The sequence below is a fragment of the Lolium perenne genome, chromosome 3, assembly GCF_019359855.2.
Source record: "Lolium perenne isolate Kyuss_39 chromosome 3, Kyuss_2.0, whole genome shotgun sequence".
Lineage (NCBI taxonomy): Eukaryota > Viridiplantae > Streptophyta > Magnoliopsida > Poales > Poaceae > Lolium > Lolium perenne.
Window position 1 is genome coordinate 319,743,589 of NC_067246.2, and position 22,865 is coordinate 319,766,453.

Sequence of the window (22,865 nt, forward strand, 5' to 3'; positions counted from 1 at the left end):
ATGACAGAAATCATGTGTCATTCAAGGCATCAACAAACTAATGCAAGGTACGGTATGATATGCGGCTCGGCAGGATTTTATTAGCCATGCATGAATTTCTCCAGCTTTTTTTGTTTCTTTCAACCGATGGCGAGAATGTTTACTTCGGTTCAATGGATTTTTTGCATCAGGTAGAGAGAGTAATATTTATTTTTTTACAAGATTTGCTTGCCCATGAACGGTTTTTCTTTGTTTTGACTGATGGAGACTTTTTACTCCGGAATATAAATATTTGTTTCCTATCACCACCTATAGAGAAATGTTAGATTTCTTTGAGCGATGAATCTGTGTCAACTTCTTTTCCAAGTGAAGCCGTACTTTTCCACCCAAAAAGAGGTGAATTAAATAGAGAATTTTCCATTTTGCTTTAATTGATAATCCTTCCATTAGTGATTGGTGAATAAACATTGCAACCATCCATGCATCAAAGTGCATTAATGAAGTGCCCATCACGGCGCGGACGGGCGGAAGGACGCACGCGGAGGCCCGGCCTCCGTCGCCGCCACGGCGCGAACAGCGGCACGGCGCACGCGGTGGCCCGGCCTCGGTCGTCGCCACAACGTGGACGGCGGAAGGGCGCACGCAGCGGCCCGGCCTCGATCGCCGTCACGGCACGGATGCACGACGAGGCGCAAATCAGAGATGCGAGTGAGCCGTCGGCGGAGGCACTCCGTCGGCGACGAAGTCGACGCCCGCAAAGCCACGGGATGTTTATGAGGAGCTTGACGGGAGATGACAACATCATTTAGTTAGAAACCATACTAGCACTATCATGATCCTTCACTTCGAATACCAGCAGCCTCATATCAAAGACAACGACAAAACAAGAGCAAGAAACCTGGGATGAGCAAGGCAGCGAAGTGGCATCACGGGGGCCAGGACGGTTTTCCATTTAGCAAGCCAACTTTATCCTGTTGTTATTGGTCATGATACCTTGGTGTGTCGGGAAGCACGGTGAGCTCCTTTTTTAAACCTAGCACCGTGAGCTCCTTGTTACTGCTCTTGTGTCTTGGGGTAGAGGTCTCCATCATCATGCGACATTCTTGGCATGGTCCCTCCCAACTACTGATAAGAGGTGTCACAGCAAAATTCAATCAATACACAACCAAGCCAATATAAGGAATCTGGTATATGATAAACTCTCAGAACCATCAAAACAATATAGCACTATGTAATAACCTTTAATATCACAGTAGAGCACATTCTTAAGAAACGATTGATAGATGCTAAGGACACTTTCAACACAAGGATTGCAAGTTACATCATGCATAGGAGAGATAATTCGAAGGCTACCTGGCCCTGGGTTCAAACTTCTTTGGATGGTCTTACCAAATATTCACTCCATTGCATTTCCAAGATCTTATCAGGCACATAACTACCGCCATACTAGCATACATATCTACTATTTCATCAAAGAGTGAGAAGGCCACTGTTACCGTTTTTAGCCTCTTGATATGATCCTACAAGAAAAGCGTACTCGAATTAATTTGCCACCACTTGCAACAGTTCTTGGTGGGCAATACAAGGAGTAAGAGCAACCACACAGGCATATACAAACGATGCAACAAGCACAACATAATTTAGAAAGTAATCAAGTCGATTGGAGCGCAGACAAGGATGTACTGTTAGACTCCTGAACAGGGGCGGCAAGGTCGTGGTGGTGGCCTTTGGGGCAAGCAGCTTGACAACAGGACGCTTTGAACTAATTATAATCATATAATTATCAGTTCATAATAGATCACACTAATGAAAACAAATAGACATAATTGAGCACACATAGTTTATTGTAGATAGTAGAAATCATGTCCTGAAAGTGTATATGTGTAGTAACAGAACTTTAGTACTTGTTTTTCGTAGGTTCCACAAGAACTAAATGCTACTCCCTCCGGTCCTTTTTAATTGACTCAAATTTTGTACAAGGAGGGAGTACAAGCCTACAACCAAGTTCTTCTCTCAGGTTAGGTTCCAGAACATCTGATCATAAGACAAAAACAAAAATTGCAATCATGTTTCAGATACGACAGAAACCAAGTGTCATTCAAGGCAGCAACAAACTAATGCAAAAAAATACTACCATAAGACTTAAGCTTGTAAGCACATCCATGGATGGTTCTAACAAAGGTTGAGATGATATGATCAGTACAAATAGAAATTTTGATGCATCCAATGTGCTCAAATTAGAGGAGTTCTCAAAACGAGAGGCTACTGGTTAGCTCAAACTACTATTCAACCTTGGATTCAAAAAAATGTGTAAGTTTCTGGTTGGACCAATCTGCACTAAGTTATTGCAATCACACAGTAAATGACTGATGAACCTACAAAGGGAAGCTTCGAGGATATATCCGTATAAACGGGGCAAGATAGAAAAATTATACTCAGGGTAGCGCTCTGTACAAGATAGGTGGCAGAGATAGAAGACAAGAGGTGTCTCACCAGCTGCGGCGGGAGTGACGTTTTCCTAGCGAGCACCTCCGACAAGAATAACAGCATGAAGCCAGGGCGCTTCGCGGGCCTGCTACGGTGGAGTGGCCTCACGGATTGCACGGTGAAGGAGCGCACTCCCTACGATAGCCGCTTTGTGCTCTCTCTACCATTTCATGGCGCTCCTTGCAGCGAGTGGCGGACAACAGCTTCCGTGGCTCGCATTGCTGCTGCATGCGATGGCCGACACCCCTCACCAGCGTGTAGCACTTTACCTTAGCAGCGCGCACGATATTTGGCGAGCTTGATAGAGCGCACGCATCATGCTACTGATGCAGGCAGGCATGGCCCAGCGAGCAAGCCAGCCACGACACCATTGTTCCTGGGCCAGGTTGACTGAGAAGGAAGTTCTCGGGTTTGAAACTCCATGTACATATCTGAATGAAAAAATAGAAGCTTCATGAGAAAGAGAAAAAAAAATGGCCCCACTGCATTAAACATATCTAAATAGATATTTATGCTTACCCTTTAGACTAGTCACAATGTGAAGTATCATACACTAGTATCATGCACATGATACTAGTTTATGATACTACCCCCATGATGCATAGTATCATAAGATAATATCATAGTATCATTGTATTTAATGTTTTGTAGAATCTCAATGCAAATATGTGTACAAGATGTGTTTGCCATTAAGTTTTCTAGTTTTACGTGCTATGATACGGTATCATATATATTATGATACTACTCTCATCTCTCACCTTATTAAATGGTGTGCCACATCAGATTTTTGCCAACATGGCATGCATGATACTACCTATGATACTCCCATTGTGACTAGTCTTAGAATGCATGCTTTCCAGACATCGATACAAGGTACCATTTCGACGGCATGCTGGAAGTTTTTGACACAAGTTAGAAAACCAGGAAGAAACATACTAACGAGCATGTTGCTTCAATATACATCTTGGTGTAAATACAGTTTCCTCCTCGAAATAGGCTTTCGCCCCGCTATATTAATATAGCAACCACACGATACAAGCATGCTGGGACCGCAGCACAACCAGGCCCAAAAGAAACGGAAGAGAAAGAGAAAAGGAAACAAATGCCGACACCGGTAGCTCGACAAGAACGATGACGACCCCGCAACCGCTGCGTCCTCCGGAGGATTCCCACCACACTCCTAGCACCTCGAACCGCCGCATACCAAAACAGCACCTTCAACAAGGAGAGCGGCAGCGACGCCGCTGCTGTCCGGAGAACTCCTGGGGTTTCCCCCGGTACACGGAAGGAAATGGAAAGGGGGTACATCCGACGCCCTCCAAGAAGGCAAGGCGGCACCCTCGGGCGCCACCGCGTCAGAGTCGGATGAGCCGACATGGATTTCTCCCAACCCCAAATCCACCATCCTGGACGATTCGATGAGCTCCCCCCAACCTACCGCCCACCAACACACGCCCCCACGGTCTTGAAGTCCTCATCGCTGTCTCGCCGTGGACACCGGCGCAAGGCCTAGAGGAAGAAGAGGGAGACAGCAGGGCCCGGGGTAGCACACCACTACCGGCGGGAGGGAACAACCTCCACCGGACGACCACCACTGCGGTCTTCACGGCAGCCGACCGGACGAAGCGGCAAGGACAAACCAGGCCCCTCACGGCCGGCCGAACCCAACCAGGCCCGTGAAGTCCTCGCCGCCAAGTTGCGGCGATCCGGCCGTGGCGTCGCCACCACCCTGCCACCGCCGACGAGCCTCTTCCGCCACCGAGGGAACCGCAAGGTCGGACCGGGGGCCTACGGCCCGCCAAGCCCGGATCGGGCCCGAAAGGGGCCGGATCTTGGCCGAACGGACGCCGCCACCACCCCTCCCGACCGCCGCTCCGCCGCCAACGACGGCGCCGCTGCGCCTCCTTCCACCCGACACGCGGATCTCACGCCGCCGCATCGGTCCGCCAAAGGCCGAGGTGCACCGCCACGGGCCGCCTGCGCCGCGCCGAGGGCTCGCGCTCGCGGGGAAAGGCCGCCCGCCGCCGCCGGCACCGCACGAGCAACGCCCGGCGGCCCGCGCCGGCGGCGGCGCAGAGAGGGAGGGGAAAGAACCGGGCTGGGAGGCGCGGCGGCTAGGGTTCGCCCCTGCTCGCCCGCGCGGGGGGCGAGAGGAGTGAAAAGAGGAATAGAGATCTGTCTCCGGTGTAAATACAGTTTCGCTCTTCTAGAAAAGATAGCAATTCCAACTGTAAGCATAAGTACCGGATACAAATATATGATTTGTGTGAAAATAAATAGCCGCTTAGGCCCTTCAACTATAATTGATCCTGTACATGTGTAAAATCAAGTTTTTTTCTACTACGGATATCTTAGCTACAGAAAAACCAACTGCTAAATTTGTTAAAATATAGGGTATATCAAGAAATTGGATATTTATAGCATTGTCCCAGAGAAGCAAACGGTAGACATTTTCTATGAATACAACAAGGCCACAATCAAGCCGACACAATGGTTTGGAAGTGGAGCAGCAATGGCACTTACCCGTTCTACAAGGTCACGTTCCAGGGTTCTACCTACAACAACACATGGCGCCTCATATGGAAACCTAGGCCACACAACACGTCAAGTTTTTCTACTAGTTAGCCAACCTCGATCGCTGCTGGACTGAGCCCGCATGAAACATCGGGAACTTCAACACCACCCTTGTTACCTGCTTTGTGACAAGTTGATGGAAAACAATCCAACACCTGATGACGGAATGCTTCTTCTCTTGTCAGGTCTGGTTCGATGTCCTCTCCTAGCAGCGGGCAATCTGCAGGCCACCGGAGCGGGACGACACACTCAAGGGATGGTGGTGCCACACCAAACATGCAACACCCAAAAACCTGCGCAAATGACTCGCCTACATCACACTACTGACCCTTAGCTGATTTAGAAGCACCACAATGGTGGAGCTCAACCCTCCATAACAACATCATCACGAACATCAAGGAAGAAGCTGTCCTATGGGAAAGAGCTGGAGCGCCAGGCATGCATGTCCTTCTACCACAGGCCTGGGACATCCACTGAATTGTATCTTCTGTTTGGCTCTTTCGCCTCTTAGGAGGTGTGTAACAACAAACTCTCTCCCTTTTCAACGAAATAAACACAAAGACTTTTCTCGAAAAGAAACAAAAACGAAAACAATTGTTTTAGGCTGTCAGGAAGACTAGCAGAAAAGAGACTAGTGGTTGCCCAGACAAGCCGTACATTTATGACACAAAAGTATAAATAAAAAATATATGAATGTGTGTGAAAATAAATAGTCAGACTTGGTCCTTCAATTACGCTAGCATGTATTCAGGGCATGTAATCTGGAGTAATTACACAATGATAAACTATCACAGAGCTCAGATATTAACCATGCAACTGGTGCATTGGTCAATACCTTCAGAGACAATAAGGAAGTGGATAGTGCCGTGATTTTCTCCTCCATCTTGTGCTCTGTTCAACCACAGCCTCATGCTTCTCCTACAAGATGAATTCAAAATCAACTCCAGACCAGGCATATAAATCATTACTTATCATTAAATGCACCAACCTAGTACTGAACATAAAACACGCAGTAAAAATAAAGATCTACCAAGCAATTCAGGTCGATGCCGTCAAGAGCTGCGATGTGGTCGCCATCAGTTTGGGATCGCTCAATGAGTTCAGCCTTTCAGGTATAGCATCAAAAAGTTCAGGGGTATAATTTTTGAAAACTGAATGCATTTTCAGCCATCTCCTATAGCCAGAAAAGAAGAAGCTTAGTACACATAGTGGTTCATCTGGAATTTCTTTTGGGTAAAGTTAAATTGCTGTCATAATACACTAGTTTGTAAAGTGCAACAAGTCACTAGTCGTACGCAAGGTTCTTTATATGGCATCTTGGAGTTGCAAGAAATCACACTCACGGTCTAATAAAACAGCGAGCGCAAACCAATACTATTTAAGGAGTACACTCAATTCAAGTCACCAGAGTACTCACATGTAGATCAGTCACAGCTAGTCATGATTAGTGGTCCATGAAGAATCAACAATGCAGACTAGAAACCAGGGGAGAAAAAAAAACAATCATACGCTTACTACAAATTAGTGGTGTCAATTACACATGTTAAGAATCAGTGGTGTCATCATGATCTTGATTGTTTGAATACATTAATTTTGAAGAAATTAGCGAGCTTGGGAACCTTTGAAGCACCTCTAACGGGTATATGAATCAAAGCATCGATAGCATGAGAAGCCAAGGGGTATCACTGCTTTGCAATAATCTAGATATTTGATCATAGAGCTAATCCACACGCCTTAGAAGATCTCGGGCTTCATGTTTCCATACATAAAGAACAATAACATCCTATTATAGACTAAAACAAAATACACCAAACAAGGAAATAATATGACAAGGCAATCCAGAACCATCTAAGAGCCACACTGTTTAAAAAGTGCTACAAATTATAAATTATAAAGTGATTGAAGTGGGGGTCCGAAGATGATATCTGAATTACAAATTATTTTATTAGGAGAAAAACAATAACATCTAATGTTACACCAGCTGATAATAAGTGCATGGTGAAATCTGAAATAGAAGGCAATGAAACCTCCAACAGAAACAGCATGGTTTGTACACAACTCCATTCTGATACTTTCGGACTAACAACATTCCAAGATTTTGCTTGGCAGCACGAAAATTGTAAATGTAGCCCCTCCATTCAAGCAGAGATGGAAAAAACATACCTAGAGTTCGTAACAGTAGGAAGACTATGGATATTACTACTTTAGATCAATAAAGAACTAAAGCTACAATATCTCCCATGCATACAAGCACATTCAACTTGTCCCACAATTAAGTAAACAAGAAAAGAAAGTAAAGCATCTCATTCACCATAAGCGATCAATGGGTTTGTTTAAATATGATATTTCTATAAAGGATGGAACTCGAGATGACGATGATGTGCCCTATGCTCAAACAATAAAAATTGTTGGTGCTAATGAGTTATATTAGAGTTCGGGTCTTATTGCTTTGAGATCACTAATCAATTGGTTTTAATTTGGGCTTCACAAAAAGCTTTTATTTCCAACTCTACGCTGGAATTCGTAGTGGATGATGCGATGGAAGTCGGATTTTGCATCATCTTGCTGGTTGCATGCCATGCTGTATCCGATTGTGTAAATGACTGCAATGATCTCAGAAAGAATATTGATGAGCATGTTTTTTTCATTTGATCGGAAGGGTTATGTCCAACTTGAAGAACATATTCAATTGTGAAAAATAATGAGCTGGAATCTTTGAAAAAATTCATTGTTGAACTACAATTGGAGATCAAAGAAAAAAGAGGAGAGTTTATCTATGCACCCAAATATGAGTTTGCTTATGAAGAATGTAGCATATCAATTTCGAGAGATTGATGGAGAAAAGATACGGTATTTAGAAAGAATATCCGGAGAAGAGAGACCTACACTGGCAACAACAACTCAAATTGGTGGTCCTCGGCGGCACTCGGGAATGTGGACGGAGGCGGGAGCAAAGTGGTCGGCGAGTAGATGCTAGGGGGAATTGTCACCCTTACGAAGCTCGGCTCGACTTCCGGCATCGGCATCTAGGGCAAGCATCCACAAGCTCGTCCTCCATTCCTCCCCACCACCATCCTTGTGACGCGGCAAGCCCCGCCTACGGGCCACGGGTCATGATCGACGCCATCGCTGGCGGGAGCCACGCTGCGGCGCGAACTATCTAGGATCGACATACGTGATATCGGCGAGGCGTAAACACGTGCGTTCTAGCACAACCAATGGATCAACTGCGGCAAAAATTGGCATTACGTATGACTTAGTACAATAAAATAAATGATCTGAGATGTGTTTATGAAAAGTATAAGCATGACAGTCGACCATGGTTACAAAGTGCGATATGTTTGTAGGCTTAAATATACGCAAGCATCAACATGAGATGAATACCTAAGAAATTTGATTTACACATAAGCATTTGAGTTACACATAGCAATTTGATTTACATGAAAAGTATAAGCTTGACATGTAGATCTTTCAAGCAAAAAAAAACAATACTACAAATCGGTATATGTTCCTAAATTAACAAGTATCACATTATTAGGCTAGTCGAACTACTATGCAACCAATCTCAACCAATACGAAACAAAACAGTTGCATGGGATACACATCAATATGTGGGTGCACAAGTACAAATCCCCCTTCCAAAGAGATGAAATATTTTTCAAAAAACTAATCCAATAGAGCAAAATATGCTAAAGCATCTAGTATCAACTAAAAATCAAAATTAGCTAGTGTGTGACTCTAAATTAGAGGAGAGTGCGGAAAATTGTTCATACCTGCTCGTCCAGCTGTGAACAATGGGGCAGCCACATCAGCAGCGTTGTGGTTGCCAACGACGGTCAGAGGGCACAATACTAGAGCCACCTTCAACTGCAGCAGCACCAACCAATTGAGTCATCATTCCTGCCCGAATTAGAGGTGCGGAAAAGGAGCCCCCTTCCTCTTCATCTCGCCTCCTATTTCTTTGCAACGCCTTGCGGTTAGTCGCTCCATTTGTGCCTCGCTTATCTCTTACAATGCATACTTGTATAATTTCTGCATTTGAACTGATTGAACATTACCACAAGATGGATAAACGATCACATACGACAACATTCATTATGTGTCGATGACGGTACTAACCGACCAGATGTACTAACTTCTAGCCCTGATTTTTAATACTACTACTACAACTATCTCATGCAACCTCGCTGTAAAATCCATGAATATGCAACCCCGCCCGCAATCCATGGATGTAACATACTAGTTGCTAGCTTGTTGACCCGACAAACAATTATCAACAGATCTTGTGACAAAGAATCAAACTCGGAGAGATGATGACAACCTTCCGCAAGAAGTAAACAAGACCAGCATTACCTCTAATTTATCAATTCTTGAGGACAGGTACTACGTGTTATCTTTAGCAAGTGTATATTGATGTCATTAGCAAGATTGTACATGAACAGATGTTCAACATTCAGGTCCAAGGAATGATACTTGCATCACCTGGGAACCAATCACATGCTCAACCATTAAATTATGTTAGGCAAGAAGAACGACATGATCAAGCTAAATTAAGTTGGGAGTGTTAAGCACATACCACGTACACTGCTGCTTGAGAGATGTCGACGAGGTGCTATCGAGCAGCGTCGAGAGATGGGGCTTGGGGAAACCAACATAACTGAAACCTAGACTCAGATTGAGGAGCCCAATTGAGATGCCAATGAGCATGCCAAATCCCATAGCAGCTCTTCCATCGTAAGGTTTGTGCTCAAAGAACTTCAGACATAATTCCTCATAGAGTGAACAAAATGTAACCATCTGATGTCAACATGGTGCCTGGATAATAAAGAAAAAAATTGGCTAAAATTTTAGGGTAACACATTAAAGAACAGTGATGCCGGAAAACATGAAAAATAATTGATAATCTTTTTTACATACATTTGTCATGAGAACAGTCCAGGAGTCAACATCCTCGTCAAAACTGGCATGCAAACCTAAAAGAATACGACATTTGACAGGATTTTAACTCCATCAGTCATACGCAATAATATTACAAGTGAAAATGTTGAGCTTGTAAAACCAAGGTTTGAGTGTACTGAGCAGATGGTAAGAGGTGAAAGGTGTTTTTTATCCCCATGAACTGTGATACGGAATTGATGTAGCCCCGCTAAGTATAAATACAAGTATATCCTACCCACTAAACATATAAAGACAAGCGCTTGGAGTTGAAGAAGCACTGGACAATCAAGTTTTAAGGAAAAATTGACTCTTGGAAAATGGTAAAGGACAAGCACTAGCCCTAATAATCAGAAACAGAGAAGAGATTTAGACCGCACCAGGCTGGTTTAGTACAATGGAGACTATTCCAATATAAATAGGAACCAAGATTGACACCACCCAAACAAACCAAGTGATGTGCTAGGACGAACAAAACTAGTACTCGTTTCCTTCTCAACAGACCATTTGTACAATTTAGATTCACTCTAGCTCCTTCTCCTCGACATATCCATTGCAGTAAGTCAGCCCAGCTGAGTAGCAGCAGCATTTGAGATAAGTTGACAACTGATCTATGCCATTTTAAGACTCACAACACCATATGCTCGAGGAACTCCAGCGACACAAGTAAAAAATTCATGCAGAAAATCTCACTAAACAAAGTCCTCGCAGCATCACAATCTACCCACCCATATACCTGATGCTATCCCAATATTTCCACTGCCCCGACATGAACACACCTGCCCCGACATTTTCTCGCGCGCGGCTGCAGGTCCAGGAATAAATCATGACAAATTCATAAATCTTGGCGGATGGAGTAGTACAACACGCGTGAGTGGCATCGTATTCCTTAATGGCAGCCTGATCTATCGATCATCAAGCGTAGGTGCGTACAAGAAGGTAGACGCGGCCGGAATGGATCGAGTAAGTAATACGAGTACGTACGTGCTTGATTGGTTCCGGCTTGATCGACTTTTTTCGTCCTTGTTAATTCCTTGGTTCGCCCGTGGAGGCATGCATGATCGACCGATGCAATCGAGGCGACGGTATACGCGCGCGAGACAAGGACGAGAAAATTGAGCCAACGCCCACCGGCACGTCCCTTTGCTTCGCTGGAAACAGGCTGGCACCACGCGGAGCCGCTTCGCCTCAACTGCTGCGGCATTCTCGTCGCTCTTCCCGGGTCCGGTCACGAGTTGCCTGCCGCTCGTGTGCTGAATGGAATTGGGTCGAAATGAACTTGGGCTGGCTTTAGCGCAGAAAGAGGTCCCTACTCACTAGTCACATGATACTGCAGAAGAAGAGCCTTCAGGCGACGGGGCGCAAGCCAGCAGGTGCAGCTGGACGGCACCTCGCGAGGAGGGAGTCCGGCGCGCAGGACGTGACGGCGACGAATGACACCGGGCGCAGCGGGTTCCTGCCATCGGTGGCGTTGGCGGAGAGCGCGGTGCGCGTCACGTCCCCCGAGACGGTGTCGCCGCAGACGGGGTTGTGCGGGTGCGCCGTGCACTTGCAGCGGTAGGGGTTGTCGTCGTCGGGCTTGCCGTAGCCGGTGTGCGGGCAGCCGGGCGGGTGGAAGCGGTGTGCGCGCATGCAGGCGACGCTGTTGCACTCCAGCGTGCGGTGGTCAGCCGCGCAGGTGGACCAGATCATGGGGCCGGAGAGGTCGAGGACGAGCTGGTGGCCCGGCTGCCCGTTCCTTATGACGGGGGCGCTGTAGAGGAACGTGGCCGCGTCCTTGGTGATGGCCGTGACCAGCGGCTTCCCACCGTCGCCGGCCACCGTCCACGCCAGTACGCAGAGCGTCGAGACAGCAGCGGCGAGGAGGAGACGTCTAGGTTTCGACATTCTCGACCGGCCACGGTACCTCTCTGATCGACAAATTAGCTAGCGTACGTACGATCGGGGTGACAGTGACATTGCTACTGGTAGTTATACGCGAGATTAGATGGTGTATACGTGATAGATAATGTTTGCGCGCTGGAAGCTAGTATTGGATGGCCGGCTTGCTCTTTTTTAAGTTTTCACTGGGAGAGGAGACCCGATCAGCGTGCCGGGATTCTCGTTCAAGCCCAGGCCGGCGCTACTGAATAATTATGGCTCCTCTGGTGATCGATCACATGCCACATGGTACCATTAACTTGATGAGCCATGAGGTAAGATGCATGGCTGAGCTGTCAGTGATGTGCTTCTACACTGGAAAAAGTTCGAAACAACGTATAGATGAAAGATAAATCAAACCCTAAACTTCCAATTCCTAAAATCAGCACACTGAAACTATTGAATTCCGGTCAATTTTGAACCACATGTCTGTTTGATGCACACGAAAAGCAACAATCCCGACCGGAAGAACTTTCTAGTCTCACATACAATGCGAGCCTACCTGTCAAATCCATCCTCCTCCCTTGTCTTTTTTTTTTTGAAATCCTTCAATCAACCGGGCTGGTGGTGATCAAGGCGCATATCTGTCGTTGCCTATTCGACGGTACTCCAGAGGAGGGATCAAACCCTAAACTTCCAATTCCTAAAATCAGCACACTGAAACTCTTGAATCCCGGTCAATTTTGAACCCTGGATCTGTTTGGTGCACCAAAAGGCAGCAATCCCGATCATGATAACTTTCTAGTGTCACTGTGTCACTTACAATGCGGGCCTACCTGTCATATCCATCCTCCTTCCATGTCCTTTTGAAATCCTTCAATCAAGCGGGCTCGTGATCGCGGTAGGCATGAGTTCCCCTTCCTCGCCTCCGGTAGCCACACGTGGGCTAAGATGCAAAAAGTTGTTAGAATCGTGATTACGAATCGCATCAAATCCTCTATGGTAGGATTGCACACCATGGATTGAAATTTCAGAGTCATAAAATCTTACATCTACTTTGTAGAATCGTACAATCGTTTCACTCAAATTGAGTTGTAAAGTTATAGAATCGAATAGTAGAATCACGATTCGACAACTATGAACGCATGCATCATGCTACACCACTGTCTCGGTGCGACCCGCGCATGCATGTTGGCCTGGACGAAGCCGGGATGGCGCACGCTTGACACGCCAAGCTCAGCAGTGACTGTTCCCCTTGGCCGCTTCTCATGTTCTCCCCGAGATGTTGCCCCTACTCGTGGTCGGGATCCATAGCGCGCATGGGTGCAGGAAGACAACACTCAGCTCGTGTACGCCTGGTCGATAACACGGGCTCTCAGCGCATGGAGCAGCTCCGCTGTTTTTGGCGCTCGAGTTATATGAACGAGATAGCAAGGTGCTCGTGACGAGCCGCACCATTGATGGGCTACTGGCGATCGACGCCATGAAGGCGAGGTGTGTTCCCCGTGTTGGATCTAAGGACGCATTCTTCCAACTGGTCTTGCATTGGAGGTAGAGGATGAATATAACATGTGGGGCCACTTTGTCGATGAGAGAACAAGTTATTTAGTTTAGGATTTTTTTTCTTTCACGCTAAATAGGTCTACGGTCCAAAATAGACTGGGATTTTAAGAGTTCAGTGTGCTTTCAGGTTTTGATAATTCCTGGTTTAATTTATCTTTCGCCTACAAATTTAGAAGTTTTTTAAAAGTTTTTCCACTTTCCAGGTGTGCGTGCATTCTCATTACGCTGCACGATGGAGCCATAAGTAGCGAGCGGCGAGTCCACGGGGGATGCACTAATTTATTGCATACACGCCGGATCTAGCTAGCTGATGGCGCGGGTGTGTCATGTGTGGCACGCACCGAGGCGGCTTCTCCGTGTCATCGTGATTAGTCAACTGAATATATCACTCTGTTTGTTTGTGGAAGAGACGACTCTACTTGCATGGAGATCTGTCACGCGGACGTCGTCTTTGTAACCAAGAAAGCTCTCGTGGTTTCGGGTTGCCCGATTTTGAAAGTAGTGTGCGGCTTGCTTGATTCCCGATTCCGTAATGTGTAATCACACAGCCTGCTGCGAGCGTGCGCGTGAAGCAACCTTGGGCGTGTCTGTTGGGGATATTGGCCTTTTCGGATAATGGGTGCACGCTAGTGCACTACGGGGATCTCGGCACTGTGCAGGCGCGCTGCCAGGACTCATATCCATTACGTCGGCGGCTCGAACGCGACACAAAATAGAGAGTACTCCCCCTTCTCTCAAAAAGAATGCATATTAGTTTTAGTCACTGTCAAAAAAATGCATATTAGTTTTAGTCAAAGTTAAACTTTGTAAATTTTGATCAAAATGTATAGAAAATAATATCAACATCTACAACAATAACTCAATGTTATTATAATCATGATGAAATATGTTTCCATATTATATGCATTTGATATTATGAAAGCTAATATATTTTCATATATAGTTAGTCAAACTTTATAAAGTTTGACTTTGACCTAAACTAATATGCATCCTAATTTAAGAAGGAAGGAGTATGATGCGGTGGACAGGTGTCCCAGAGACTCCTCTTTTCTTCAAAGTGCCAACCCATCAAGAACAGTGATGTTTAAACTTGAATCCCGAAGCTCCAATGGCGAAGCTCATAAACTAGCCTGAAGCTCTATAAACTTAGAACCGGTCAGCGGGTTTGGTTCCTTCAGCCACCCGAGGATTTATGTATCCCTACAAACATTATAGGGCTTGTTTGATACAAGGGATTCACAAAGGAATTTTGTAGGATTCTTACCCATAGGATTTTTTCCTATAGAAACCATTTCATTCAAAGGATTGAAACCTCCAAAATTGTTATGGTTTGCTTTCCTATATTACAATTCCATAGGATTTCAAGCAAGAGGTTAGACCTCTTGGAAAATTTTCTACGTGTCTATGACAACTATGACATGTACACAATCTCTAAATAAAATTCCCGCCTTTTCCTATGGTGCAATCAAACAACTTCCGTGACTAGTTCCTGTGTTTTTTATTCCCGTAGGATTTCACATGTCATGCCATACTATTGCTGCATTTTTCCTATTCTTGTGCTTTTGAAATCCTTTGAATCAAACATACCCTGTAATTGAACTAAATCAATAAAAAGCTATCATTTTTCAAGAAAAAAGATGCAATGATAAAAAATAAGTAGCACCACCGCTAACACTACTAAAGAGATTTTGGTCGATGATTCATACTTGTAGGTACGTGTCACACATAAATATTTTATGAAATATCCGCGATTTGGAGGGCGCCCGCAGCTGGCGCCGTGTGCTCCATCATCGTCGACTGCGCGGCCCGGCGGGGTGGGGAGGGGCCTGCGGCTCGCCTCCTGGCGCGGCGTCCCCTGCTCGGGAGGTTGAGGATTGGCTCGAGCCATCCTGGAAGCGCCGCTCGGGACGGGCCAGTCTTCACGGGGACGGGCGTACGTGCGGCGTGTGACATGCCTCGGCGATCCGCCGGGAGGAGGCTAGCTTGATTCGCTTCATGAAGAGGACCACCGGTCTCTCGCTCTCGTTGTCTTGCTCCCAAGCACCGTGCCGCCGACCGCAAGAACGATATCCGTTGCCTCACCTCGCAACCTCTCCGGCCACCGGGAGCGCGATTGCCATCTTCGCCGCAAGAATTGTAACTCCCGAAGCGGCCTCTGTCCGGCGCACGGCCCCTCGCTTCAACCGTCTCGTCTCCTCTCGCTCCGGCGCACACTCTTGGGGCCGAGGTCGCGCCCGAGCACGCGCCTTCTCGCAGAGCCGTCCGCCTGCGGCGATCCGCTCGTGCATGCTTTCGGCACTACCCAGCGGCGGCGATCCGCTCGAGCTAAACGAAATCGTTCGAGGAGCAATGGCGCCGCTCCTTGCCGAGGCTGCGGCGTTGCACGACCGGAATGCCAAGGCGACGCGGCTTCTTATGCGAGATGGGCAACCTCGTGAAGACGCCAAGTGACCCTAACCACGACGTTACTTCCTGCGGGCTAGCAAAGACATTTGCGACGGGATATGCAACGGCACGGCCGGCGGCATGGGGCTGCGACCATGAGAGCGCCTCGATGGAGGGACAAGCTGCGGCTTTGTTCCTTCTGCCCGGGGCCGCGTCCTTGTGTGAGTGGAGCACGTTGATACGTCCCAAACGTATCTATAATTTCTTATGTTCCATGCTACTTTTATGATGATACTCACATGTTTTATACACATTATATATCATTATTATGCGTTTAGGAACTAACCTATTGACGAGATGCCGAAGTGCCGGTTCTGTTTCTGCTTGTTTTTGGTTTCGAAATCCTAGTAAGGAAATATTCTCGGAATTGGACGAAATCAACGCCCGGGGTCCTATTTTTCCACGAAGCTTCCGAGAAGTCCGAAGAGGAAACGAAGTGGGGCCACGAGTGGGGACACGGTAGGGCGGCGCGGCCCAAGCCCTGGCCGCGCCGGCCTAGTGTGTGGCCCCACCAGACTCCACCGACCTTGCCCTTCCGCCTACTTAAAGTCTCCGTCGCGAAAACCCTACCACGTTCGACGAAACCGAGAAAACCTTCCGAGCCGCCGCCATCGCGAAGCCAAGATCCGGGGACGGGAGTCTCTGTTCGGCACGCCGCCGGGACGGGGAAGTGCCCGGAAGGCTTCTCCATCGACACCACCGCCATCTTCATCAACGCTGTTGTCTCCCATGAGGAGGGAGTAGTTCTCCATCGAGGCTCGGGGTACATCGGTAGCTATGTGGTTCATCTCTCTCCTATGTACTTCAATACAATAATCTCATGAAATTTGCCTTACATGATTGAGATTCATATGATGATGCTTGTAATCTAGATGTCATTATGCTAGTCAAGTGGATTTTACTTATGTGATCTCCGGAGACTCCTTGTCCCACGTGTGTAAAGGTGATAGTGTGTGCACCGTGTGGGTCTCTTAGGCTATATTTCACGTAATACTTATTCACCGTTATGAATGGCATAGTGAAGTGCTTATTTATATCTCTTTATGATTGCAATGTGTTTTGTATCACAATATATCTGCGTCTTTGCTCTAGTGATGTTATTAAAGTAGTTTATTCCTCCCCCACGCTGTCATGGTGACAGTGTGTGCATCGTGTAGTACTTGGCGTAGGCTATGATTGTGATCTCTTGTAGATTATGAAGTTAACTATTGCTAGGATAGTATTGATGTGATCTATTCCTCCTTTCGTAGTGTGAAGGTGACAGTGTGCATGCTATGTTAGTACTTGGTTTGGTTATGTTGATCTGTCATGCACTCTAAGGTTACTTAAATATGAACATTGAATATTGTGGAGTTTGTTAACTCCGGCATTGAGGGTTCGTGTAATCCTACACGATTAGTGGTGTTCATCATCCAACAAGAGGGTGTAGAGTCTAGCATCTATCTATTTATTCATTATGTGATCAATGTTGAGAGTGTCCACTAGTGAAAGTATGATCCCTAGGCCTTGTTCCTAAATATCGCTATCATTTGCTTGTTTCTTGTTTCTTTGCATCTTTACTTCTGCAATATTACTACCATCAATCGCACGCTTGACAAGCACTTTTCAAGCGCCGTTACTCTTGCTCATATTCATTCATACCACTTGTATTTCACTATCTCTTCGCCGAACTAGTGCACCTATTAGGTGTGTTGGGGACACAAGAGACTTCTTGCTTTGTGGTTGCAGGGTTGCATGAGAGGGATATCTTTGACCTCTTCCTCCCTGAGTTCGATAAACCTTGGGTGATCCACTTAAAGGAAACTTGTCTTGTTCTACAAACCTCTGCTCTTGGAGGCCCAACACTGTCTACAAGAATAGAAGCACCGTAGACATCACACGTGTTGGTGGATCGGGATAAGGATGATGTTGAGGAAATGGACTGTTGGAGGCAAGTTTGAAGGATGTGGCCTCTACCCCCGAGGGAGTCGGGACAAGCGAGGAATTAGGCCGGTGGGCTCGGAGTCGGCTCAATGGTGGTTACGGACCGGTGTTGGATCCGGCCCAGGATGACACTTTGTTCTTGATGACCAAGCGTGTGATGAGGCATTGGGTGGCCAAGACGGGTTCCTCGCCTCTGTCTTCACCGGCCCCCCTCCTCTACTTCGGGTTGCCGCGCCGCTTCACTCTAGTGATACCGTCTTTGCTCACGCCGGGCTGCACCATCTCCGGCCATAGTGCCAAGGACGAGGTTGCGCGCTCTAGTAGGCGCCTTGCGGCGAAGTCCTCCTCGGGGTTGATCGCATTAGAGAAAGCCAAGATGGTGATGTCAAGAAGAGCGGTGCAATTCTGAAGGAGGAGCCAACTAGCATCAGCGGGTTGAGCAAGTACAGGCAGGTTTACAAGAAGCCAATTCCTTTGGCCTTCGTCCAAGCGGTGGAGGAGCTAGTTCAGGTTACCAGGCCTCGACAAGCAACCAGATCTCAGTCGACAACCTCGCCGGTTGTTGCCGCGGCTTGATACCGTGTCAGCGCAGAACAATCCTAGAAGTGGAAAGCTGCTGAGCTCGGGTAAGATGACGATGATGTGCCCTATGCTCAAACAATAAAAATTGTTGGTGCTAATGAGTTATATTAGAGTTCGGGTCTTATTGCTTTGAGATCACTAATCAATTGGTTTTAATTTGGGCTTCACAAAAAGCTTTTATTTCCAACTCTCTGTTGGAATTCGTAGTGGATGATCTTGATGGAAGTCGGATTTTGCATCATCTTCTTTGGTTGCATGCCATGTCAGATCTCGATTGTGTAAATGACTGCAATGATCTCGAAAGAATATTGATGAGCATGTTTTTTTCATTTGATCAGAAGGGTTATGTCCAACTTGAAGAACATATTCAATTGTGAAAAATAATGAGCTGGAATCTTTGAAAAAATTCATTGTTGAACTACAATTGGAGATCAAAGAAAAAAAGAGGAGAGTTTATCTATGCACCCAAATATGAGTTTGCTTATGAAGAATGTAGCATATCAATTTCAGAGATTGATGGAGAAAAGATACAGTATTTAGAAAGAATATCTGGAGAAGAGAGACCTACCTGGCAACAACAACTCAAATTGGTGGTCCTCGGCGACACTCGGGAATGTGGACGGAGGCGGGAGCAAAGTGGTCGGCGGTAGATGCTAGGGGGAATTGTCACCCTTACGAAGCTCCGCTCGACTTCCCGGCATCGGCATCTAGGGCAAGCATCCACAAGCTCGTCCTCCATTCCTCCCCACCACCATCCTTGTGACGCGGCAAGCCCCGCCTACGGGCCACGGGTCGCGATCGACGCCATCGTGGCGGGAGCCACGCTGCGGCGCGAACTATCTAGGATCGACATACTGTGATATCGGCGAGGGCGAAACACGTGCGTTCTAGCACAACCAATGGATCAACTGCGGCAAAAATTGGCATTACGTACGACTTAGTACAATAAAATAAATGATACGAGATGTGTTTATGAAAAGTATAAGCATGACGATCGACCATGGTTACAAAGTGCGATATGTTTGTATGCTTAAATATACGAAAGCATCAACATGAGATGAATACCTAAGAAATTTGATTTACACATAAGCATTTGAGTTACACATAGCAATTTGATTTACATGAAAAGTATAAGCTTGACATGTAGATCTTTCAAGCAAAAAAAAACAATACTACAAATCAAGATATGTTCCTAAATTAACAAGTATCACATTATTAGGCTAGTCGAACTACTATGCAACCAATCTCAACCAATACGAAACAAAACGGTTGCATGGGATACACATCAATATGTGGGTGCACAAGTACAAATCCCCCTTCCAAAGAGATGAAATATTTTTCAAAGAAACTAATCCAATAGAGCAAAATATGCTAAAGCATCTAGTATCAACTAAAAATCAAAATTAGCTAGTGTGTGACTCTAAATTAGAGGAGAGTGCGGAAAATTGTTCATACACCTTTCGTCCCTTCTTTGAGCAATGGGCAGCCACATCGACGGCGTTGTGGTTGCCAACGACGGTCAGAGGGCACAATACTAGAGCCACCTTCAACTGCGGCGACACCAACCAATTGAGTCATCATTCCTGCCGAATTAGAGGTGCGGAAAAGGAGCCCCTTCCTCTTCATCTCGCCTCCTATTTCTTTGCAACGCCTTGCGATTAGTCGCTCCATTTGTGCCTGCTTATCTCTTACAATGCATACTTGTATAATTTACGCATTTGAACTGATTGAACATTACCACAAGATGGATAAACGATCACATACCGACAACATTCATTATGTGTCCAAGATGCAGTACTAACCGACCAGATGTACTAACTTCTAGCCACGATTTTTAATACTACTACTACAACTATCTCATGCAACCTCATTTGTAAAATCCATGAATATGCAACCCCGCCCGCAATCCATGGATGTAACATACTAGTTGCTAGCTTGTTGACCCGACAAACAATTATCAACGAGATCTTGTGACAAAGAATCAAACTCGGAGAGATGATGACAACCTTCCGCAAGAAGTAAACAAGACCGGCATTACCTCTAATTTATCAATTCTTGAGGACAGTACTACGTGTTATCTTTAGCAAGTGTATATTGATGTCATTAGCAAGATTGTACATGAACAGGATGTTCAACATTCGAGTCCAAGGAATGATACTTTGCATCACCAGGGAACCAATCACATGCTCAACCATTAAATTATGTTAGGCAAGAAGAACGACATGATCAAGCTAAATTAAGTTGGGAGTGTTAAGCACATACCACGTACACTGCCGCTTGAGAGATGTCGACGAGGTGCTATCGAGCGTCGAGAGATGGGGCTTGGGGAAACCAACATAAGCGAAACCTAGACTCAGATTGAGGAGCCCAATTGAGATGCCAATGAGCATGCCAAATCCCATAGCAGCTCTTCCATCGTAAGGTTTGTGCTCAAAGAACTTGAGACATAATTCCTCATAGAGTGAACAAAATGTAACCATCGATGTCAACATGGTGCCTGGATAATAAAGAAAAAAATTGGCTAAAATTTTAGGGTAACACATTAAAGAACAAATTGATGCGGAAAACATGAAAAATAATTGATAATCTTTTTTACATACATTTGTCATGAGAACAGTCCAGGAGTCAACATCCTCGTCAAAACTGGCATGCAAACCTAAAAGAATACGACATTTGACAGGATTTTAACTCCATCAGTCATACGCAATAATATTACAAGTGAAAATGTTGAGCTTGTAAAACCAAGGTTTGAGTGTACTGAGCAGATGGTAAGAGGTGAAAGGTGTTTTTTATCCCCATGAACTGTGATACGGAATTGATGTAGCCCCGCTAAGTATAAATACAAGTATATCCTACCCACTAAACATATAAAGACAAGCGCTTGGAGTTGAAGAAGCACTGGACAATCAAGTTTTAAGGAAAAATTGACTCTTGGAAAATGGTAAAGGACAAGCACTAGCCCTAATAATCAGAAACAGAGAAGAGATTTAGACCGCACCAGGCTGGTTTAGTACAATGGAGACTATTCCAATATAAATAGGAACCAAGATTGACACCACCCAAACAAACCAAGTGATGTGCTAGGACGAACAAAACTAGTACTCGTTTCCTTCTCAACAGACCATTTGTACAATTTAGATTCACTCTAGCTCCTTCTCCTCGACATATCCATTGCAGTAAGTCAGCCCAGCTGAGTAGCAGCATCATTTGAGATAAGTTGACAACTGATCTATGCCAATTTAAGACTCACAACACCATATGCTCGAGGAACTCCACCGACACAAGTGAAAAATTCATGCAGAAAATCTCACTAAACAAAGTCCTCGCAGCATCACAATCTACCCACCCATATACCTGAGCCTATCCCAATATTTCCACTGCCCCAACATGAACACACCGGCACAAAGCATGAGAAAAATTTCACCTTGGTGTCCTGCTGAACTGTCGCGTCGGCGTTGAGGCTTGAGAGCCGGCCGTGTCCATGGCTTCCCCGCCGGGTGAGGTGCACCTGAAGGGCGGCGTCGGCTGTGGGGCTTGGGGTTGGGGGTGAACGACATCTTCAAATGGGGCGCATGGAGGTGGCGCGCGAACCCACGGCCAGGCTGCCGTCGGGCGACCCCGAGAAACACGCCGGCGGAGCAGCGTACGACGAGGGTCTCGGAGCTCGCGCGGCGGCGGCCCTCGACGCGCTTGATGCCGCAGGCGAGGAACAGCTGAAACGGCTGTTGAATCATGGCAATGCCCAGCGAGGAGGCAAACCATGCTCCGTCGTCGCCGACGCCGGCAGGCAGGCCCGTTGCTAGGGTTAGCAAAAATCTGCAATTTGGGGAATCGGGGATGCGGCGGCAGAGAGGGAATCGTCCGGGGTGCAGATCCTGAGCTTTGGCGGCGGCCGCGAGGCAGGGGTGGCCGGCGCGTGCCATGAGCGGCGAGCGGCGAGCGGCGGGGAAGAGGTGGTTCTTGGGATGAAAAGGGGAAATTTTCCTGTGCGGGATGCGGCTTCGTGTTTTTTTGGAAGTTGTTCAGACTGTTTGGATGGGGGCGTGGCGGCGCGATCCGCGAGAGCAAATTTCATTTCATTTGTTGAAGATGAATCGACCACATTGAAAACCCAGTGCTTAAACTCGACATTAGTTCCCCCATTTGTTATTGGGCAGCTGAATGGACTTCAGCTCGATTTATGGGCCACGCCCACCCGGTTAGATCTTGTTTTTAATTGCTCAATTTATTTTGTTCCCAAATCCGATAATAACCTTTCATAGTCTCGGAACTTGCAGTATTGTGGAGCTGAGTGGTTCAACGCCTTTAGAATTGGGTATGAAATGTTTAGGATCCATCGTGACAAACTAGTTGCTCCAATTCATGTGACGTATTTTACTTGTATTTCATTTTTCAATGATTCTTTATGCAGCACTATGAGCATCTCTAGCTGCTACCGCAAATGACCAAACAATCACCCTGTTTTGTGGGTCAAAAAACTTCACGGCGGAACAAATACGGCAAACACGAATTGCAAA

At 46.3% G+C, this 22,865-nt stretch overlaps 1 protein-coding gene and 1 long non-coding RNA gene across 2 annotated transcripts; both read right to left on the reverse strand.

Moving 5' to 3' along the window:
- Positions 1-5,740: 5,740 nt before the first annotated feature.
- LOC139837718 (uncharacterized) lies at positions 5,741-18,950 on the reverse strand. The gene is made up of 3 exons (XR_011754360.1): positions 18,917-18,950; positions 6,071-6,214; positions 5,741-5,958 (listed from the first exon to the last, which is right to left on the reverse strand). It is a non-coding gene; the product is annotated as an uncharacterized lncRNA (long non-coding RNA).
- Positions 18,951-20,833: 1,883 nt separating this feature from the next.
- Positions 20,834-22,435, reverse strand: LOC139838265 (uncharacterized). Its single transcript, XM_071827659.1, has 3 exons — positions 21,773-22,435; positions 20,949-21,004; positions 20,834-20,845 (listed from the first exon to the last, which is right to left on the reverse strand). Exons 1-3 carry the CDS (start codon positions 22,269-22,271, stop codon positions 20,834-20,836), a joined length of 567 nt encoding a protein of 188 aa, XP_071683760.1. The 5' UTR covers positions 22,272-22,435.
- Between the last annotated feature and the right edge of the window lie 430 nt (positions 22,436-22,865).